General features: G+C 59.1%; 5 protein-coding genes across 5 annotated transcripts; all 5 read left to right on the plus strand.

Annotated features, from left to right (window-relative positions):
- Positions 1 to 372: 372 nt before the first annotated feature.
- Positions 373 to 867, plus strand: JKF63_07409 (uncharacterized protein; the record flags this gene model as incomplete). Its single annotated transcript, XM_067903348.1, has 1 exon — positions 373 to 867. The coding sequence occupies one exon, from the start codon at positions 373 to 375 to the stop codon at positions 865 to 867; it is 495 nt and encodes a 164-aa protein (XP_067759658.1).
- Positions 868 to 1,919: 1,052 nt separating this feature from the next.
- On the plus strand, positions 1,920 to 4,715 carry JKF63_07410 (uncharacterized protein; the record flags this gene model as incomplete). Its single annotated transcript, XM_067903349.1, has 1 exon — positions 1,920 to 4,715. The coding sequence occupies one exon, from the start codon at positions 1,920 to 1,922 to the stop codon at positions 4,713 to 4,715; it is 2,796 nt and encodes a 931-aa protein (XP_067759659.1).
- A 1,196-nt stretch (positions 4,716 to 5,911) lies between these two features.
- Positions 5,912 to 6,868, plus strand: JKF63_07411 (uncharacterized protein; the record flags this gene model as incomplete). Its single annotated transcript, XM_067903350.1, has 1 exon — positions 5,912 to 6,868. One exon carries the CDS (start codon positions 5,912 to 5,914, stop codon positions 6,866 to 6,868), a length of 957 nt encoding a protein of 318 aa, XP_067759660.1.
- A 7,259-nt stretch (positions 6,869 to 14,127) lies between these two features.
- On the plus strand, positions 14,128 to 16,149 carry JKF63_07412 (uncharacterized protein; the record flags this gene model as incomplete). The annotated part of the gene is made up of 1 exon (XM_067903351.1): positions 14,128 to 16,149. The coding sequence occupies one exon, from the start codon at positions 14,128 to 14,130 to the stop codon at positions 16,147 to 16,149; it is 2,022 nt and encodes a 673-aa protein (XP_067759661.1).
- A 1,176-nt stretch (positions 16,150 to 17,325) lies between these two features.
- On the plus strand, positions 17,326 to 17,796 carry JKF63_07413 (uncharacterized protein; the record flags this gene model as incomplete). Its single annotated transcript, XM_067903352.1, has 1 exon — positions 17,326 to 17,796. One exon carries the CDS (start codon positions 17,326 to 17,328, stop codon positions 17,794 to 17,796), a length of 471 nt encoding a protein of 156 aa, XP_067759662.1.
- Positions 17,797 to 18,633: the final 837 nt, after the last annotated feature.

Raw genomic sequence — 18,633 nt, forward strand, 5'->3', positions numbered from 1 at the left:
GGTTATCGAAGGGGGGGGGGCGTGTGTCGAAGCCGTCTGTTCTCGGGTCCTCGATGCGGACAGTCACCACAGCATACGATACTGTGTGCGAATGGAGAGGGAGGGGGGGTTGTAATGGTGGACACAGGTTCACCATAACGCGCGCTCTTCACAACAGCCACAACCACCTCTCCTCCCACAGGGCAGTAACGAAAGCAACGCTGCATCGCTGCTGTGCACCGTACGCACTGTCTCCATCTGTGTGTGTGTGTGTGTGTGTGTGCAAGCGCTTGTCTAACTATGCTGCCTTCCACCCATCCTCTCCTGACTCTCCCCCCCCCTCTTCCTTGGAGATACGCATTTGACGTCCGCCAGCATCACAGGTAGAGAAATATGGATAAGGTCACCTCCATCATCAACGTCACGACCGGCGGCGGCACGCTGGACGAGGCGGTCGGGACGAACAGCGAGGAGAGTCTCTGCCCATCGCTCACCTTCAAGCAGCGCGTCCAGGGATGTATCGGTTGTGCCGGACTCGGTGCTCTTTTTTTTCTTCTGAGCTGGATCACTGTCTTCCTCGCGGACTACGCCCTTTTCGGTGTTCTCTTCACACTTGGCAGCCTCATGTGCCTCGGTGGGACGTTCTTTCTCGCTGGCCCCCTCCGACAACTAAAAAGCATGTTTAGTGAGGGTCGTTGGATCGCGTCGATCGTGTACATCCTTACGATGGTGCTCACCATCCTCTGCGCTGTGGTGTTACACAGTGGCTTCCTGACAATTCTCATGAGCATCATTCAACTCTTGGCACTCGGGTGGTACATACTTTCGTATATCCCCTTCGCGCACGATGCCATGAAGGGCGCTCTATCCACTGTAATAAGCCATTGAGTGAGAAGACAAGTATATATGGATTGACTTACACAGGTGGGGGAGAGGGGGGAGGGAGAGGGGGGGGGGGGACAGCCAACATGAGCTGACCGTCGTCGATGCGGTCGTCGCACCTCATCCACCACCGCCACTCTTTTGAATAGATTTGATTCTGTGTGTGTGTGTGTGTGTGTGTCTGTGGATGCACGTCTGTCCTGAGTGCGTTGACTCCGTACGCAGGCACAAACCGCGCTTCCTTCCTCCCCTCTTCTCTCCCCCTCTTCCCCTCCCCTCCCCCCGCCGCCACCGCCGCCGCCACCGCTGCCGTAGTGTTTTTTTCTTAGCGTTCTCGACTTGCCGTCTGTGTTGCCGTGTGCCACGCACAAACACCTCGTCCTACACCACTCACTGTTTCCCAGTCGCTGTGTGTGTGTGGGTGTGACCGAGTGTGCGCGTCTTTGTTGACTGAGAATGTGGCACCAGGAGAAACAGCAAAGGGGGGGAGGGGGAGGGGGGGGGACTTGTCAGTGGTCACGGTTATCCCATTCCCCATAGCCCGACTCCCCCTCCTCTCTCCCCCCCTCCCCTCCCCTCCCCTCATCCCTCACGAAGGCGAGAAAGCAAAGCGTAGGCGCCGCATTGATCCCAGATTATTGCGAGTGTGTGTATGCGGGGTTGCGTATCAACAGCAAAACGGCTGTGCAGATAAGCTCACACACACTGCGTTGGGCCTTTCCCTGGCCCTCCTTTAATCTCTCTCTCTCCACTCACCTGCTCGCACCCACCCATCCACCACCACCCCCTCTCCACACACACACACACACAAATCACACACGTTCGCCCTCATACCGATGCAGTAAAACGGCGAGAACAAGAAGTACAATAATACGCGCAGTTGTCCTGGCAGACACACACACACACACACACACACACGCACACACACACACACAACCCGAACCGGAGTGGTGCGAGCGCGTGTGTGCTTGTGTGCTTTTCTCTTTGGGGGAGATAAGAGTGGGTTTTTCGCGTAAAAAAATCGAAAAAAAAAAAAAGATAAACAAGAAGAACAAAAAATGGGCAAGGCAAACCCTCGACGGCGCAACAAAGCGTCTCGCAGGAATGATCCAAAACAGCACGACGATGATGCACAGGTCTCGGAGGACGTAGTGGATAATGTTGTTCTGACAGCGGCGCAGCAACGCCACGCATCCGTACCACCCTGTGTGCGGCAGCTTCGGGAATCGACCGAGTACACGGTGCTGGAGGACGCGTGCAACGATATCGCACACTTTGCCATGCAACTGCGGTACAACAACGCCTTTCTGAGTGAAAACGTGCCGCAGCGCCTCGTTGAGCTGCTCATCTTCTCGCCACCCTTTGAGGCGCCGCAGCGTAGCACGCACGACGTTGCTGCGTCGGTGGCCACACCGTCGATCTCGTCGCCGGCAGTAACCCTCGAAGAAGAGGAGCCACAACCGCACAAGGGCATCCTGTACATGCAGATCGCGGCAGCAGAGGCGCTGCGCAGCCTTGTTGCAAACGCTGAGCAGGACCGTGTTATCGATGCGCTTACGGGTGCCGGGGTAGATCCGGTGTCGGGCAAGAGCTTCGCGGAAGGACTGGCATGTCTCGTGCAGGCGGACTGGCGGCGTGTGCAGCAGGCTCGCCGGTGCATGAAGCCCGAAGACTGGATGGACGCCTACCATGAAGGTGAAGACAGTGCTGGTGGCAATGAGGTGGCAGGCGAAGAGGCAGCAGCGAGCGCGCGTTGTCGCCGTCGAGCTGGGAGCACGCGGAACCTGTACTTCACTTTTCTGCGTCACCTGGAGGAGGTACTGACGCTCGCAAGCGTGTGTGCGGAAGCGAGTGAGGCATGCGCTGAGGCCTTTTCAGGCACTGCGGCACTCCTGCTTTTACTGGACGTGTTGCGTGTGTCAACCACGACAACGTGGGAGACAATTCTGCACCCCTCCGCTCAGTACTACGCGGATGAAGCACAGACGCCCGCTGCTAGCGAAGCGGTGCTCGCCATGCGCGCCTACAAGCGCCGCGAGGCCTGCCAGCTTGCCTCGCTTGGAGTGAGCACAGCTGACTTACTGCTCCTGCTCAGCCCCGAGAGCGCGTCGCTAGCGCATGTGTTGACCGGATCAAGTGGAAGCAATGGTGCAGGAGTCTCCGCTTCCTCATTATCGCTCCCATCTGCTTCACACAGCAGCGCCGCCATGACAGCAGAGCAGACGGCGTTCCTCAATACAGCGGTCGACGCTGTTGACCTGCGTGCCTGGCTCGCGGAGAAGCCGGCAATCGAGGTGCAGCTGCAGGAACGCTTCTCTGATGATGCCCTCCCGAGCTTCGTCGGTGCACGGCACACGGCTGTAGCGATAGAACGAGAATGCGTTCTATACGACCTCCTCCGCGCAACCCTCGCGATCCAGGGCATGCTGCTTCACGTTGCACCGATGGCAGCCAACCTCCAGCGCGTGCTTCCGCTCTTGAATGACACACTGCAGAAGGCATCGCTGCCGATGCGCGTATGGTGTGGTGCACTGCCACTCTTGATGGGAACCTGTGAGTGCGCCACCGAAGAAGTTCGAGAAGCGGCGACGACGCTGGCCACGCACCGGCTGCGCTGCACCCAATCGGCGGTTCGCCTGCTCCACGTGATGATAAATGCGGTGGGAGAGAAAAACGACACGGACCGCTACGAGGACGATGAAGCTGCATTCGCAGCCAACCCGCTGGCCGCGCTGCTGCAGTCGGGGAATCTCTTCTACGCCTTCGGTCTTATGCTGAAGGATGTTCTCTGGGTGTCGCCGATCAGCGACACGACAAGTGGCAACGCAGCTGCCATAACGGATCCTGCCAGCACGACGACAACACGTGATGTCATGGCGTTGCAAGTACAGCAGCGCGCTCTGCGTGCTGGAGCGAGCATGAATGCGTCGGTGACAGAAGTACAGATTGTGTTGCTCTCAACCGAAGTTAATGTGTGGGAGGTGGCAAGCACGCTACTCTTGATGCTCCCTGTCGCCAGCCTCGGCGATCCCGCGCCCACGTGGAGGGCACTGTTGCAGGCGTTGTCGAGCCGCTATGAGCTCCACCGGGACGCCGCAGCTGCAGAGGCATCCGAAATAGAGGGTAGCAGAGCACGCACAAACATTGCGCAGCACTCCGCCAGCACGCACCAGCTTCTCTGGATGCAGCTCGAGTCGCTTGGTCAGATGCTCTGGACGATGCAGCGAAAGCAGAGCAAGGCGAACGGTGGCAGCGTTTCTATGACAGCCTGTAACCACGTCCAGGCAACATCAGCGGATGTCGACCTCCTCATCCGCGTCTCATGGGAAGCGTCGGCTAGCACTTTGCTGAAGCAGGCTTGTGTTGGCACCGTTGGCCTGATGTGTGCATCAATGCAGAGTGCCGAGGCGGTGGCAACGGCCACGCGCTTTGCCTTGGCAGTGGTTGCCAACGGTGGCCCAGCAGCAACGTCCTACGGGAAGAAACTTCTCGATGTGTACACGCAACTGGTGCCAGCCAACATGCCTACCGATCCTGTGCAGAGAAGAGCTTGGATGCAGCAGCTCGCGCTCGCGGACGCCACCGCCACGGTCCGCTGCGAGGCGGCGAACACTTTGATGGATTTCTTCCTCGATGAACGCCACGATGCCGCCGTGTACTGGCCGCTCGGTGTGCAAGACAGGCTCTGCGCCTTCAAGGTGCAGCTCACCGGCTACGTGAAGCGGCGTCGCCAACTAGATAAAGACTCGAAGCGGCTGTACCGCGTCTCCACAGAGACGCCGGAGGCGGAGCAGTGGTCAGAGGTGCTGGAGAACCTCTGTGGGTTTATCGACTACAAGGCGCAAAACAAGTAAAGCAGTCTCTCGCTGTGTGCGTGTGTGTGTGTGTGTGTGTGTGTGTGTGTGTGTGTGTGCGCGTCGGTCGCCAGCGCGGCGAGTGCACCCGGATAACGAGAGAACGTGACGTACTTCACTCCCCCCCCCCTCCTCCTCCTCCTCCTCCCCCTCCTTATTTCACACAACAGTGGAGTGTAGGTTCCTCGCAGCCGCGTGAGAAGCACGTGCCATCGTTGCATGCAGATCAGACCGTAGTCTTTGATGGAGGTGGGGGAGGTGGAGAGGGGGGGGGGCGGGGGGGCAGAGATGGTCGGGGCGATGTGGCCCAGATGAATGAATCAATCGAATAACCGCGGAAGAATAAACAAACAAATTTCTCGAGCGTCACTTAAAATGAAGCACGTCGCGACGTGAATGGGGAACAAAAAAAAAGATGATGATGATGATGATGGGGGTGGAGGGGAAAGGGGGGGGAAGGGCTTTTCCTGTGCGCTTTGCCTCCCACCCCCCATCCCCTTCCCAGCACCACGATTACGACTACAGACACAACAACACGCATAAAAAGTGAGCGCAGAGACTTATTATCAAGCCGACACGCGTCTAATATTCACACACATAGCCACACACGTACGCGTACACTGTAACTGTGTGTGTGTGTGTGTCTGATTCCCGTTGGAAAGGAGGAGGAGGAGGAGCGGGGCGGGGGGTGCGGGACGTCTCTGGTGTTGGTGATGGTGTTGGCACCGGCTGACATTTTGGGTGGGAGTAATGGACGCCATGTGGGACTCCTAATGGTTCCGTACCATGCGTTGAGCCCGGCATCAATGCCCCTCGGATCCACTACACGATGACAGTCTGTGGAACACATATGTATATGTTTATATATATATATATATTATAAGGGGGGACAACGAGTTGGCCAAACGGCGTACGACTTGAGCCCACCCTCACCCGCCCATCTCTTTCCTTCCTCCCTCGTGCTCATCTGCACACAGATCGGATGTGTTCAACCTCATTACACCTCTCCCCCCCCCCCCTCCCTCCCTCCCTGTGTCTCTCTCGCCCACCAAAAAAAAAAAACGAAAATCACGCACAAGAGTTTCAGTGCTCATCTATCCGTGCATCAACGCACAGCCACTCACGCATCTCCGTCTCGCCCCACCTCTTCCTCCCTCCCTCCCACCTCTCCCTCCCTCCTCGCTCAGCTTACAAGCATGTACAGGAACCCGCACACCGAATCTGTGGCCATCGCTGTCATTGGCGGCTCTGGTGTCTATAAGCTGGACTGCCTGAAGAATGCTCGGTACTACGATGTGCCCACCCCATACGGCAACCCGAGCGGCCAGCTGTGTGTGGCGGAGGTGAAGGGTGTGCCATGTGTCTTTCTTCCTCGCCATGGACCGCACCACACGTACAACCCCAGTGAGGTCAACTACCGCGCCAACATATGCGCACTAAAGATCATGGGCGTGCGCTACATCCTCGCTATCAACGCCGTCGGCTCTCTGGATGAGAAATACAAACCCGGCGACCTCGCGCTGTGCAACCAGATTATCGACAAGACCTACGCACGCAAGGCGACGTTCTTCGAGGACGGTGTCGTCGCGCACGTCGACTTCGCTCACCCCATATCGCACGCACTCAACACCATCGTGTACCAGGCGCTGTCGCTCTGCTTTCCGGGGGCGGTGGATGGCAAGGACGGCGGCTTCACGATCCACAAGAGCGGCACCCTTGTCACAATGGAGGGTCCACAGTTCAGTACCAAGGCCGAATCGATCCTGAACAAGAGTATCGGCGGACACCTGATCGGCATGACGTCGGCGACGGAAGCACGACTGGCACGTGAGGCTGAGATAGCGTACGCAACGGTGGCCATGGTGACCGACATGGACGCGTGGAGCGACGCACCACATGTGGACGTGTCACAGGTGCTGCAGGTTGTGGCAGCGAATGCGGAGAAAGCGCAGTGCTACCCACCGGTAATCATCAAGTCCCTTGCCGAGAATCTCTTCGACGATCCGGCGCACCACGCCCTGCAGTACGCCATCATGACAAAGCCAGAGCACATTCCTGAGGAGACGAAGAAACGCATCGCACCGCTCGTGGCGGCCAAGTACCCGCAGTTCGCGCCCAGCAGCGCGTCTGTGGGTGGAGGGGAAGACAGCTGAGCACGAGGAGTAGAGCTTTTGGAGGAGCTGGAGAGAGCCCCCCTCCCTCCCCCCCTCCCTCCCTCCTCCTCCTCCCCGCGGACCTAGTCGCCTCAGCGATCGCTGTTGCAGTGTGGCAGGAAGAGCCGGTGGTCGTTGTCGTAGTGTGGAGGGGGAATCACGGTAGTCGATATGCTGCAAAGCTAATGGGGCGTAACGGGAAAGGGGAGTAGACAATGTGCGTGTCTGGAGTGTTAGATATATACATATTTATACATATATATACATATATATATATATATATATTTGATGCGTGTATCGGCAGTAACCTGGGGGGAGAGAGAGGAGGAGGAGGGGGGCAGCTACGGCTAGAGAGAGAAAAGTAGGTGCACCAAGCGCCCTCACCACCGACCCACGCACACACCCCTCCCCCCCACCCCACCCCACACACCACACACCCCTCCTCCGTTATTTTTTTCTCTCTATCAGCGTTATCACTCTTGCTGGTGTGATCTCCTTTAGTCACCACCCCACCTCCCCTCCCCCTAAGCCGGTCCGCCTGCGGGAAGTGTGAACGTCGTGTATCGTGTTCACCCCCTCCCCCCGCGTCGCTGCCCCTGTGCACGACCTGAACACACACACACACAAAAAAAAAACGAAGTTTTCTCCAACGACTCCCCTAAACATACACCTCTCTCTCTCTCTCCCCATGCCCTCTCCCTCCTACATTACATACACTCCACACACATCCACTCCACACCTTGGTGTTGTGTGTGTATCAAGTCGAACTTCTTTTTTTTTTTCGTGTGAACGTGTGTACCTGTGTGGTTATATGTGCGCGCACGCCGCCCTCCTTCCCTTTTCCTCTTTTTCTTTCTCCAAAAATCTTCTCGTTGTGTAACCTCCACACCCTCCTTTTTTTTTAGCAAGGGCCACACCGACAAGTAGTTCCCTCTCCCCACAGAGAGAGTCATCGTCTGGTGGCACCTGTGCCTCACCACCACCACCACCCCCACCCGAATCCCTTCTCACCACCACCACCACCCCGCTTTTATTCTCTCATCTCACTCTCTCTCTCTCTCTGGGAGTGGAGCCCGTGCATTTATTGTCACCTTTGTTGTTGTTGTTTCCTGCCCCGCTTGTGTGTGTGTGTGTGTGTGCGCTTGTCAAAAGGGGGGGGATCATCTCAGGACTCTGCCCTATGTTGGCATATACGGCAGCCGCTCACGTTTGAGTGAATGAGTGAAAGGGGGGGAGTGAGTGATTAGTGAGGGAGGAGAGAGAGGGGGAGGGCCGAGAGGACCCCCTGGACATCAAGAATAAAACACAAGAGAGGTGATATCGCTTTTTTTTCTTTTCCCCGTCTTCCTCTCGCTAGGGGGTCCGCCGCCCCCTCCTCGTCTGCAACCCCCCTCCTCCCCTTCCCTCCCTCCCTCCCTCCCCCTCCTGCTTTTGTTTCTTGTTTTTGCTGCTGCTGTTTGAGCCTCCCGTGTGGATATATATATATATATATTTTTATTTTTGTGTGTGTGCCTGCTCAGAGTTGTGACCGCTCCCCCCCCCTCCCCTCCTCAAATGTTATCAAGGCACCCGCAGAGAGAGAGCACACATGCACAGTTGTACGTATAGCGCCACCATTCCCCCTCCCCCTCCCTCCCCCATTCCCCCTCGCTCTCGTGCGCTCTTCCTGGGGCGAGACCTTGGTACCTCGACGCTGAGTAAGTACACCCGATCACTCGCGGTAGCTGGTGTGTTGCATGGGTCACGAACTGTCGTCTCTGTCCAACGGAGGAGGCCGCGACACCGAGGCATGCAACACAGAGCGCACCAAGCACCTAGAGCACGACCCTTCAACCCTGCACACCATTCCTCTAGACTGTGGAGGCAATCATTGTTCACCGGCCCCGCATCTGGACGACGCGATGCCTTCCGTCACAGACAGCGCGAGTGGCGTCTCCTCGCCACGGATAGCCTCAACCGAGTGGATCTACTCCACGCAATACACGGTGCTTTCAAAAAAAGACACGAACCTCCACCAGCGGCACGAAGCGCTGGTGACGTCAACGAGTGACATGACCTCTACCACAACCTTGCCCTCCGAAGCGCCAGCGGCGGCATCATCCCCGCATCAGCAACATCTGCAGAAGCGCACTCAGTACTCGGTTAACCCTCAAGAGAGGCAGAGACGCAGCCACGACGCGTCTCGATTCGAGCTCCAGAGCCTCCACAGCGGCGTCGACTTCGTGGTGGCCAACGAGTTTTTTAGTCGGAGCAGCAGCAGTATTGGGAGCTATGCGGACCTTGACAGCAGCAGTTGCAGCGACAGTGAAAGTAGCAGGAATAGCCGCGACGATAATGATTACTGCCACTCTCGAGGGGCGTACCACCGCGGTGGCACAACACCAATGGGGCTCATCGAACTGTATCGGTCCGGTCGCCCCCTCGGCCACCACCTGTCACGCGATACGCTCTTGGAGCGTCCCGCAGTGCGGGAGAGAAACAGCCTGGATGAAGCACCGACTCCTCTCTGGTCCGCAAAATCTTCTCGTGACAAGGTCGTCACGTCGCCGATGCACGTGCCACCGGTGGGCTCCGGCGTAGACAGCCGTGTCGATCGCTTGTCGGCTCCTACCTGCAGCCCTGGAACCGGTCGCGACAGCAGCTCCTCTGTCACGGGTGAAAAAGGAAACAGTCTCGCGCCCTTGGCGTCGTCGCCAGCAAGACCGTTGAGGTGGCACAAGCGACTGGTGCGGTCCGTCTCCCAGCGCGACCCCAACGGTGGCAGTATCAGCAGCTCCGCGACGCATCACTCCCCAGACACGGCGGTCAGCGTTCTGAGCTCCCATGAAGAGGGAAAGTGTAATACGCGTGGGAAGCAGGCGCGCAAGCAAAAGCGCAACCCCGAGGGAGCACCGACCTCAACGCCCCTGCATCGCACGAGCGATTCAGCCGCGGCGACACGAACGTCTGCCGCAACGGTCGGGGCAACGAGGACCCCGACCGACGTTAAGCCGCCTTTGGCGGGGATCGAAGTATCAACCGCAAGGGCGTCGCTGCGTCCTCTAATCAAGGCCGAGCCCAGCCCGTTGGACGGCCCTGCAGAAGAAGATCGCATGATAACTCAATTGGAGTGGCTGCACACCGCTGGCGGCAATCTGCACAGCAACACCACGCCGACTTTGGTAAAGGAGAAGTGTCTCGGTGGTCTTGGTGGTGAGTACGGGTCTTTCATGGGTGTCCCGACCTCGCCGGCACACTCGCATCAAGCCCCCAGCAAGGATAGCACCGATCCCTGCCCCATAACGTGTGGCGCCTGCCCGCCTCCCTCGTCAGATCCTCCACTAAGTAAAAGCACTAGCACCTTGTCCAACTACTCCGGCAGTTTTTTTAGACCAACCCTCCGTCGAATTAACTTTGAGGAGAGCTGTGACGGCGGCGGCAGCGGCACCAGCGGCACCAGCGGCAGCGGCACTGGTCGTCACTGCCGTATAGCGCGCTGTCATGGGCGCGGGAGAGGCGATGGTGACAACGGCGTCCCAGCGACAAATATGTGGCGCTTTGGAGATTCGAGGCACCACCACCACCACCACCAACAGCCCAGGCGTACGGGTAGCGTCGGTGGTGTGTACAATCTAAGCAGCGATACCTCCAGCGACTTCTTCGCCTCCACGCAGCAGGATGAACAAGACTGTATGTTTTATGGGTCTGGCGATAACCCCCCTACCAACAACAACAAGAGCAGCAGCAGCAGCAGCGACGCCGACGACGACGAGAATTATGATAACGTGGAGAGCGAAGGAAGGTCCCCCTCAACCGTCTCCGTGCGAGAGACGACGCACATGATTACTGGCGACGGCGGGGTCATGGCGCACTCCTTTGGCAGTCTCTTCTCCGACTCACGGGCTGGCTCTCTAAGCTTGACGTCGGCACCATCGGAGATCCTTTGGATGGCGGACTACGCAAATGGCGGGCCCAAGGAGGTGGCAACAATGGTGGTGCCTCGCCTACAAGCCATAAAGAAAGCCTACAGCGGCGCGCGTGACGCCAACCCGCCGCACACTAGCGCTGGTCTGCGGCGTGACTCCAACGCGTATTGGCAACAAATAACATACACGTCGCCAGTGTGCCTGTCGCGGTCTCCCAGCCCCGGCACCAACGGCCAAGCCCCCTCTGTAGTGCTGAAGAGCAACGAAGGTGCCAAGCCCTTCTCGAGGACCGCGTTGCCAAGGCTTGCGGCGGACACACCCACTGAGATCCAAGGTAGAAAAGTCACACCACGCCGCCAGGAAAGTGGTGATGGTCACGTCGCACAGCCACTATGTGGAGCGCCGACAGTCGTCGGTGCACCGCACCTTGATGGACATGACCACATCCGTGCCACGGGAAACGTGAAGATATGCAGCAGTGATCACATCATCAACAGAAGCAGCAGCGACGTGTCTGTTGGTAGCCTCGACAACAGCGGAGATGACTGCACCAGCCCTGACATGAGCGCCAGACGGTTTGGGAGACCAAGCCGGGAGAAATCCCCAGCTGAGACCGCACTAGCGTCGCCACATCCGCACCCCCCACCCCCGGCACGCACCGTGGTGACGCAAACTGAGAAACCTGGTCCCCCAAGGCGCAGTGGCAGTAAAACAATAACAACACAGCTATCTGCCACTGAGAGTGCGGCGGCGTCCGTAACGACACTGAAGAGCCACAAAAACAGGAGGAGCACCCTGCTGGCAACGACAGGAGCTCTCGTCTCAGCCCAAGGCAGCTCCAGCGCACTGAAGCCGACGCGAGCAGACAGCAAAGACATCATTCTCCGGCCCGACCGCACCCTCTTGGTCCACTCTCACCGCTGCGGCGGCGGCGATGGCGATGGCGATGGCAGTGGCACGGAAGGAAGCACTCGCAGCCGTCCGCGGAGCTGGATGCACTCCTCGGGGATGCACCTCATCTCGCTCAGCTTTAGCAGTGACAGTTTACCGGTCGGCAGGGTGCGTGGCAGTCTGGTGAAGGCGGCGGCGGCAACTCACTCGAACAGCATCGAGCGTGGGCGTCGCGCGACGGTCGGCGGAGGTGGCCGAGGCAATCGGGCCCAGGCGCATCATCACCGCCATAGTCGTCGCGCCGGCTCAGTTTTGTCGGCGGTCTCCCGATCTGCATCGCCACGCATGGGCGAGGCCGACGGCCGCCGTCGCCGCCATCTGCGTTGCGGGCTCGGCAGTGGGGGGGGTGAGATGAGCAACGTGACTGGCTGGGACGACCCGGCCCTCGACGCCGACAGCAAAGCCGCCCCTGGCAACCTGACGACCCTCCTCCAACACTCCGTCTCATCCTCCTCATCTTTGCTGGCGTCATCGTCCCGAAATACCAGCGCCACCGGCGGCGTCGGCAGCGGTTCCGTGCGTGCACTGCGCAGGAAAGCGGCCAGGGTGCGAGACCTATCGACGAGCTCCTCGGTGGACTCGGAGGCAGTTGGTCTCCTTCACCCGCATTCCACCGCACCACCGCCGCACCAGCAACGGCGTGACGCAGGTGGCTCGACGGCAGTGACGTCGCCGATATGCCGCTTGCCTCGCGTAACGACGTCGAGTAGTAGCGGTACAGCCAAGGCCGCCAGTGGAAGCGCGAATGGCATCAAGCTCATGTCCCTCAAGCCGGGCACGGGCGTGGACATGAACAGCAACGATGTGAGCACCAGCCGTACCGCAAACACCTTCCGCGACAGCATTGCTAACGACTACAACGCCCCGCCGCAGCTGCACAGCCGAACACAACAGCAGCACCCGCGAGTTGTCATCACGGCGCCGCACAACCGGACGGCGAATGGGTGCCTACATGTGAGGAACCTCTCCTCTCAGCCTCTGTGGAACCCTGCGGCGCCGATGTCAGCGAGAACAACCCCAGCGTCACCAAGGATGCACGTCTCGCTCACGAGTCACAGTGCGTCCTTCTGGTTCGCCAGCGGTGCTGCTTCGGACCCGCCGATGCCCAGGAGAGCTAGTGGACAAGAAAAATTGGCGCGGCGGCCTTCTCTGGCGACCAGCATACCGGGCGCCCGCTCCAATGGAAGCGGCGGCGACAACGGTAGTGGTGGTGGTGGTACTGCTACTGCGGCGCCGGCCTCAGCAGTGGCACTGTTAGCGGGCACACCACGTGGCACGAGCACGAAGCGACGTCGCCCCACCACACAGATCTTCACTCCGTGGTCTGTAGACCTGAATCGCTTCAAAGCGCTGCAAGAGGTGCAGGGAGGGATCGAACCAGCGTGAGGTGCACGCGCTTCGGGCAGGGAGGGGGGGAGGGGGGGGGGGGGCTTGTCTGCAGCGTCTTGATCGCGTGGTGCGAGGCGGTGGCTATGCATATGTGGCAGATATGTCAAACACGATTAGTTGAGAACGATCTCTGCCTCCACCTCAGCTCACCCCTATACGCTTCACAGGGCTGCCTTTCACAGCCGGCTCTCAATTTATACCAGCCACCACGCTGTGCATCTCTGGGAGTGGCTCAGATGTGCACCGTCGCCAGGAAGCACTGACGTGTGGTCACCCTTGCAGCTCGCTCCAACGCAGAGAGCTGTACAGCGTCTGACTGTCGACATCCGTGGCGGCAACATAACCCCCTGACCTCCCTCCCTCCCCTTCCCCTCCCCCGCCTTCCTCCCATCACCTTCAGCCAGCGGTCCTGCATTGATGTTAGACATTCTGGTGGAGAGTGGAGGGAGGGGGGGTGGAGGAGTGCCTCGCTCTCTGTGTTTGGCTTGGCTTGTGCTTCATACAGTAGCGGTGTGTGTGTGTGTGTGCGCACATGAGAGGAAAAAAAAGACGAAACAAAGAGGCATGTCCGGACCACCGCGGTGACATGGCCGTGGGTGTGCGTGTGTGCATACATCATAATAACACGAACAACTATGCCAGCACAAAACATTCGTTGTAACCCCCCCGCCCCCGCCCCTCCTCCACCCCTTCCCCTTCCCCCCCCCCCCTTCTCTCAACGCACATGCGATGATATTCTCATCGACATCTCGCTGTAACCTTCTCTGCAGTGAGCCAAGGAATCATAACCCAAACTGTAACAAAGCAAGTTTCGAGAACAAGGTTCTACTCTGCATCTGTCTGTCTGTCTGTGTGTGTGTGTGTGTATCTCCGTGCGTGTCGAAGCTGCCATGACAGCGCACCCACCCCCACCCCCTTCCTCATACTCTCCTCATTTAACATCTGCATAAACGCCGGCACAACCACGTCCCCCCCCCCCCCTCCCCCCCCGCCCCCGCCTCCCCAGCGCGTATCATGCCCGCTGGTGTGAACTCACGAACGCCGGCCACAGATTTCGTCCAGGACTATGCGGCGAAGCGGCAGGCGCAGATGGAGCGGGCGCGGCAGCTGCGTGAGGACCGCATCCAACAGCAACAGAAGCTGCATCCGCCGCCCTCCATACCAAACGGCGCTGGTGGCGATGGCGGAAGCGCCTACAACGCCTCACCGACGTACCCAACGGCAACCTCTGCCAACGGGGGCGATACCACAGCAACAGCTTGGCGTCAGCCGCCGCCGCCGCCGCCGCCGCCCAACGTGGCGCGCTCGCACCGCACTACCGCCGGACACGACACGGCCGACAACAGCGCCTCCAGTGGGAAACGCGGTGATGGAGATGTTTTGTATGTGAAGGAGCAAAACTTCAAAGAGGCTACGCAAGCGGGTATCATTACCCCGGACCAGGCGCGCCAACTCTGGGCAATGCTGTCGAACCAGATCATCCGTGTTTGCTCGCCGTCGGCGCACGCGAACACCGTGTCTGTGAACAGCCTCCTGGCACTCTCAAGCAACTCCCATAACTCCTCGAGTCGAACCGGGGGCGGCCCTCAACCAGCCAGCAGCAGCGAGTTCGGCGCGAGCATCTCCCTGGAGTCGCTGCGCACCAGCATCGCATACTTCAAGAAGGAACAACAACGACTCCAGCAGCAAGGTGGTGGTACAGTCGACACCATCACCACCGGTGCTCCCTCCCAAGGTCGCCATGTGCCGCCCTCACCGTCGCCAGCGCTGAGCACCACAGCCGGACCGCCCTCGTCGCAGTTGCGTGGCATCCCTCAACGTCAGCTGCAGTACGAGGAGAACACCACACAGGATCGTTATTACCCAGAGGATGACGGGACCAATAAAGATGAGCCGTGGGCCCCTGTCGCATCACAGCCGCCGCTACGCGGGGGTGGTGGTCGCGGGGGTGGTGGTCGCAGCACTCGACCCGCTTGGAACCCAGATGTCGAAGTGCGCCACGAGGAGGAGGACCACCACAGCCATCACCACCACGACGACGATCGTAGCCGTCGAACGCAGCCGACGTCGACGGCCGGCAGCGGCCCGGCGGCGCTCAAGAAGCCGAGAACGGGGAAGACTAACGTGGTGCGGTCTGGTGTAAATGTCGCCGCAGCACCATCGACGTCGACTATTGGTTTTGGTGGCACCTCTTTTCGTACCGGCAATGACGACGAAGAGTCTGCCAGCAACATGTACACGGCTCAGCAGCCCTCTGCCGCCGTATCCCGGGCCTCCAAGACGGGCGGGGCAGGTGTTGGTGGTCGGCGCCCTCCTGCAACCCGCGCGACGGCACTGCCACACTCGTCCGGTGCACCTCTGAACCTGGACGACCTGCCTGTGGGCAGCGGTAGTGGTGGTGGCGGCGGCATGTCCGACTGGGGCAACGCCTACCCACCAGGTGTGAAGCCCCCGGCAATCACAGGCGACAACGACGCCATCGCTGCCGAAGCCGCGGCAGCGGCTCAAGAGCCGATGCAGGAGTGCCGCACATGCGGTCGCCGGTTTCGTATCTCGGTACTCGTGCGACACGAGGGGCTGTGTCGCAAGCAGGCGAACAAACCGCGAAAGATCTTCAACATGCGCGAGCAGCGGCTCGACGGTGTCGATGGGATCAAGGAGGTACAGCGGGCTGTGGCACGGACCGGTGGTGGCGGTGGCGGCAATCGCAGTGGTGGTTTTGGACGCGGCGGCGGCGTCGACACCGCAGCAGCAGCAGCAGCCAAGGGAAAACTCCCCAAGTGGAAGGTTCAGCACGAACAGTTCCAAGCGGCCATGCGTGCGGTTCGCCAACAGCAACAAGGCGGTGCTGGTGGTGGCGGCTTCGGTTCCGGCCCAATGGCACCACCACCTGCCCCGATTCCCGAGGAGTACGACGATCGCGTCCCGTGCCCTCATTGTGGACGCAAGTTTGCCCAGGATGTAGCGGCCCGGCACATTCCAAAGTGTGCGACGACGATTGCGAAACCCAAGGGCATTCGCCCGATCCGCAGATAAACAGGTGTGTGAGATTGGAGGGGAAGGGGAGGGGGAGGAGGGGGAGGGAGGGGTCGGTCGGTGCAACACGACACAGCAGTAGAGAAAATGAAAAAAAAAAGAGGTCAAGTAACAGAATACACGTGTTCGACCCCTCCCCCCCCCCTCTCCTCTCTCCTTCGTGTTTGTAGACCTCTGTGCCCAATACATATTGCCGCTCATCTGTGTATATATGCATGGACACACACACCAGACGCACAGGTATATCTATCTATATATATATATATATATCGACAATGCTGTCGTCTCCGTATGAGTATCGCCGGGGATGGGGGGTGCGATAGGGTTCTCTTTTTTTTCTTTCGCAGGGGGGGGAAGGAAGGGAGGGAGGGAGGCGGCTGTGTGTGCGTGTGTGTGTGTGTGGATATATTTTGTTGCGTATAGATTTACCTCGTAGCGTTCTATGTTTTAATCCAAGAACCTTCTCGCCCTCCCTCCCCCCCCTCCCCCTCTACACCCTCTTTCTCTCTCTTGCCCCCTCCTCCCCCCCCAGTATAGCGCTGCACCACGCAACGTATAGGAGACGACGCTCAAATTCGAAACGTTCTTGCGCTCTGAAGTACGTGTGTGTGTGTACGTGCAACTGCACATGTGAGTGCGCGCCAAAAAGCGGAAAGAAGAAGAAGAGGAAATGGACGCGCCTTTCGGGGCGGCTGCGGCATAATGATGTTGCCTTAGAGCACGTGTGCGCACACACACACACACACACCTTCGCTGCACCCTCGCTTTGGCATCCACACGAACCGTCTTCTTCACATCCGGCGCACACGCGCTGGGGGCAGTGCTTGCATGGTTCGCTGATTCTATCTACTCCGTGCTGCTCCTGCTCACCTCACCACACCGCGCGCCATCGCCCTAGTTTTATACCATCCTTCTATTGCACCACCCTTTTCTTCTACACCTGCGCACACATTCGCACGCGCACCCTGGGGGCACCACAGTCTCGTAGCTTACCGCCACTGCTGACCCCAGTCAGTGGTCCTAGCCGTTCACCGCTAGGCATCGTCCGTGTTCCACCGTCGTAGCTCCATTTAGGTGGTGTCTTCGTCCCCAAAAAAAAATCCAAAGCGGAACAACCACCCCACACACACACACACACACACACACACACACAATTCACTCTCTTCTGCGTGTGCTATGCTTCGCCGCTCTCTGGTGCCGCGGCGCTACCGCACCGCGTGGCGTGAACTGCTGCACCCGCTCCCGGTGTGGGCGCGCAAGCAGCAATGGCTCAAACGCGATACCGTCGAGATGAATGAGGCCATCCTGCGTGAGCCCTACTATCACATCAAATCCTATGCACAGCCTGCTGCGTTTGCGTCTCCACTCGCGAACGAGGGCGCCACGCGTGAGCCAGACACGCCGCAGAGCAGCCGGTATGCCGTGGACCGTCAGCTTCGAGCACCGCGCCGTGCCGTGTCGCCGGAGCGCCTGCAAGAGCTGCGTGAGCAACTGCAGTTTAGCTCGGCCATCGGTCCTAACGTTGTGCCGCTCAGGTCAGGGGCTGGACCGGCGTACCAAGACGAGTATGGAACTCGGCTGCGCCCGCGCTACCCAGAGTCTTGGGACACAGTGCCCCCGCATCAACCCTCACGCTCTGAGATTTGAATGCGGGCATGTGTGTGTGTGTGTGTGTGTGGTCAACTTCTGTGGGGGAGGAGGAGGAGGGGGGGGACCAACATACGCCACAGTGTAGCCACAATATTAACGACAGAAAACGTAAGAGCGGTACAGCCTCGTGGCTACGCAAGCAATGGACTGCCTGCTTATTACCTGTACTGTGTCGCAGAAACTCGCTCGCCTGGCGTGGACAGGAGACTCGGGAGTAGTACGCGGCAAAAAAAAAAAGAAAAAAGAAAGGAGGGGGGTGGTGTGAACAAATATGGCGATATCTATATGCTCGTGTTTCTGGGAAAACGCAGGATCCGCTCATTCACCGCCTCCCCCCCCCCCTTCAACATCCCACCCACCCACCCACCCTCTCTCCTCCTCTACTCTGCACTCTCACATTTGGAGTGTTCTACAATGATGGTTGCATCTTGATGCCCTCCGAGCCCCCCCACCCCACCCCACCCCCCCACCCCACCCCACACCCTCGTTCGCTTCCTCTCCCTCTCTCTATAGATATATATATATGTATCTCAGCTCCCTGCTCGAGGGGGTATCTATTCTCTTCATTCCTGGAAAAACATGCTGCATGGGCACAGACCGTGCGTGCTGGCCCCTCTCACACACACTACATAAACACCGAGCAAGCCAGAGAATGGGAACAGGGAGGGGCGCACGCTTCCTTCGCCTCCCCCCTCCCCTCCCTCCTCGGTATCGCCTCGCCTACTCGTTTGGTCTCACATGCACGCGCACGCGTCCACACACATATACACATTACGTCGTCCTCTAACACCACCCAAACTCACGCAAACGCGATCTACTACATACTCCCCCTCC

Source organism: Porcisia hertigi, chromosome 5 (genome assembly GCF_017918235.1).
Source record: "Porcisia hertigi strain C119 chromosome 5, whole genome shotgun sequence".
Lineage (NCBI taxonomy): Eukaryota > Euglenozoa > Kinetoplastea > Trypanosomatida > Trypanosomatidae > Porcisia > Porcisia hertigi.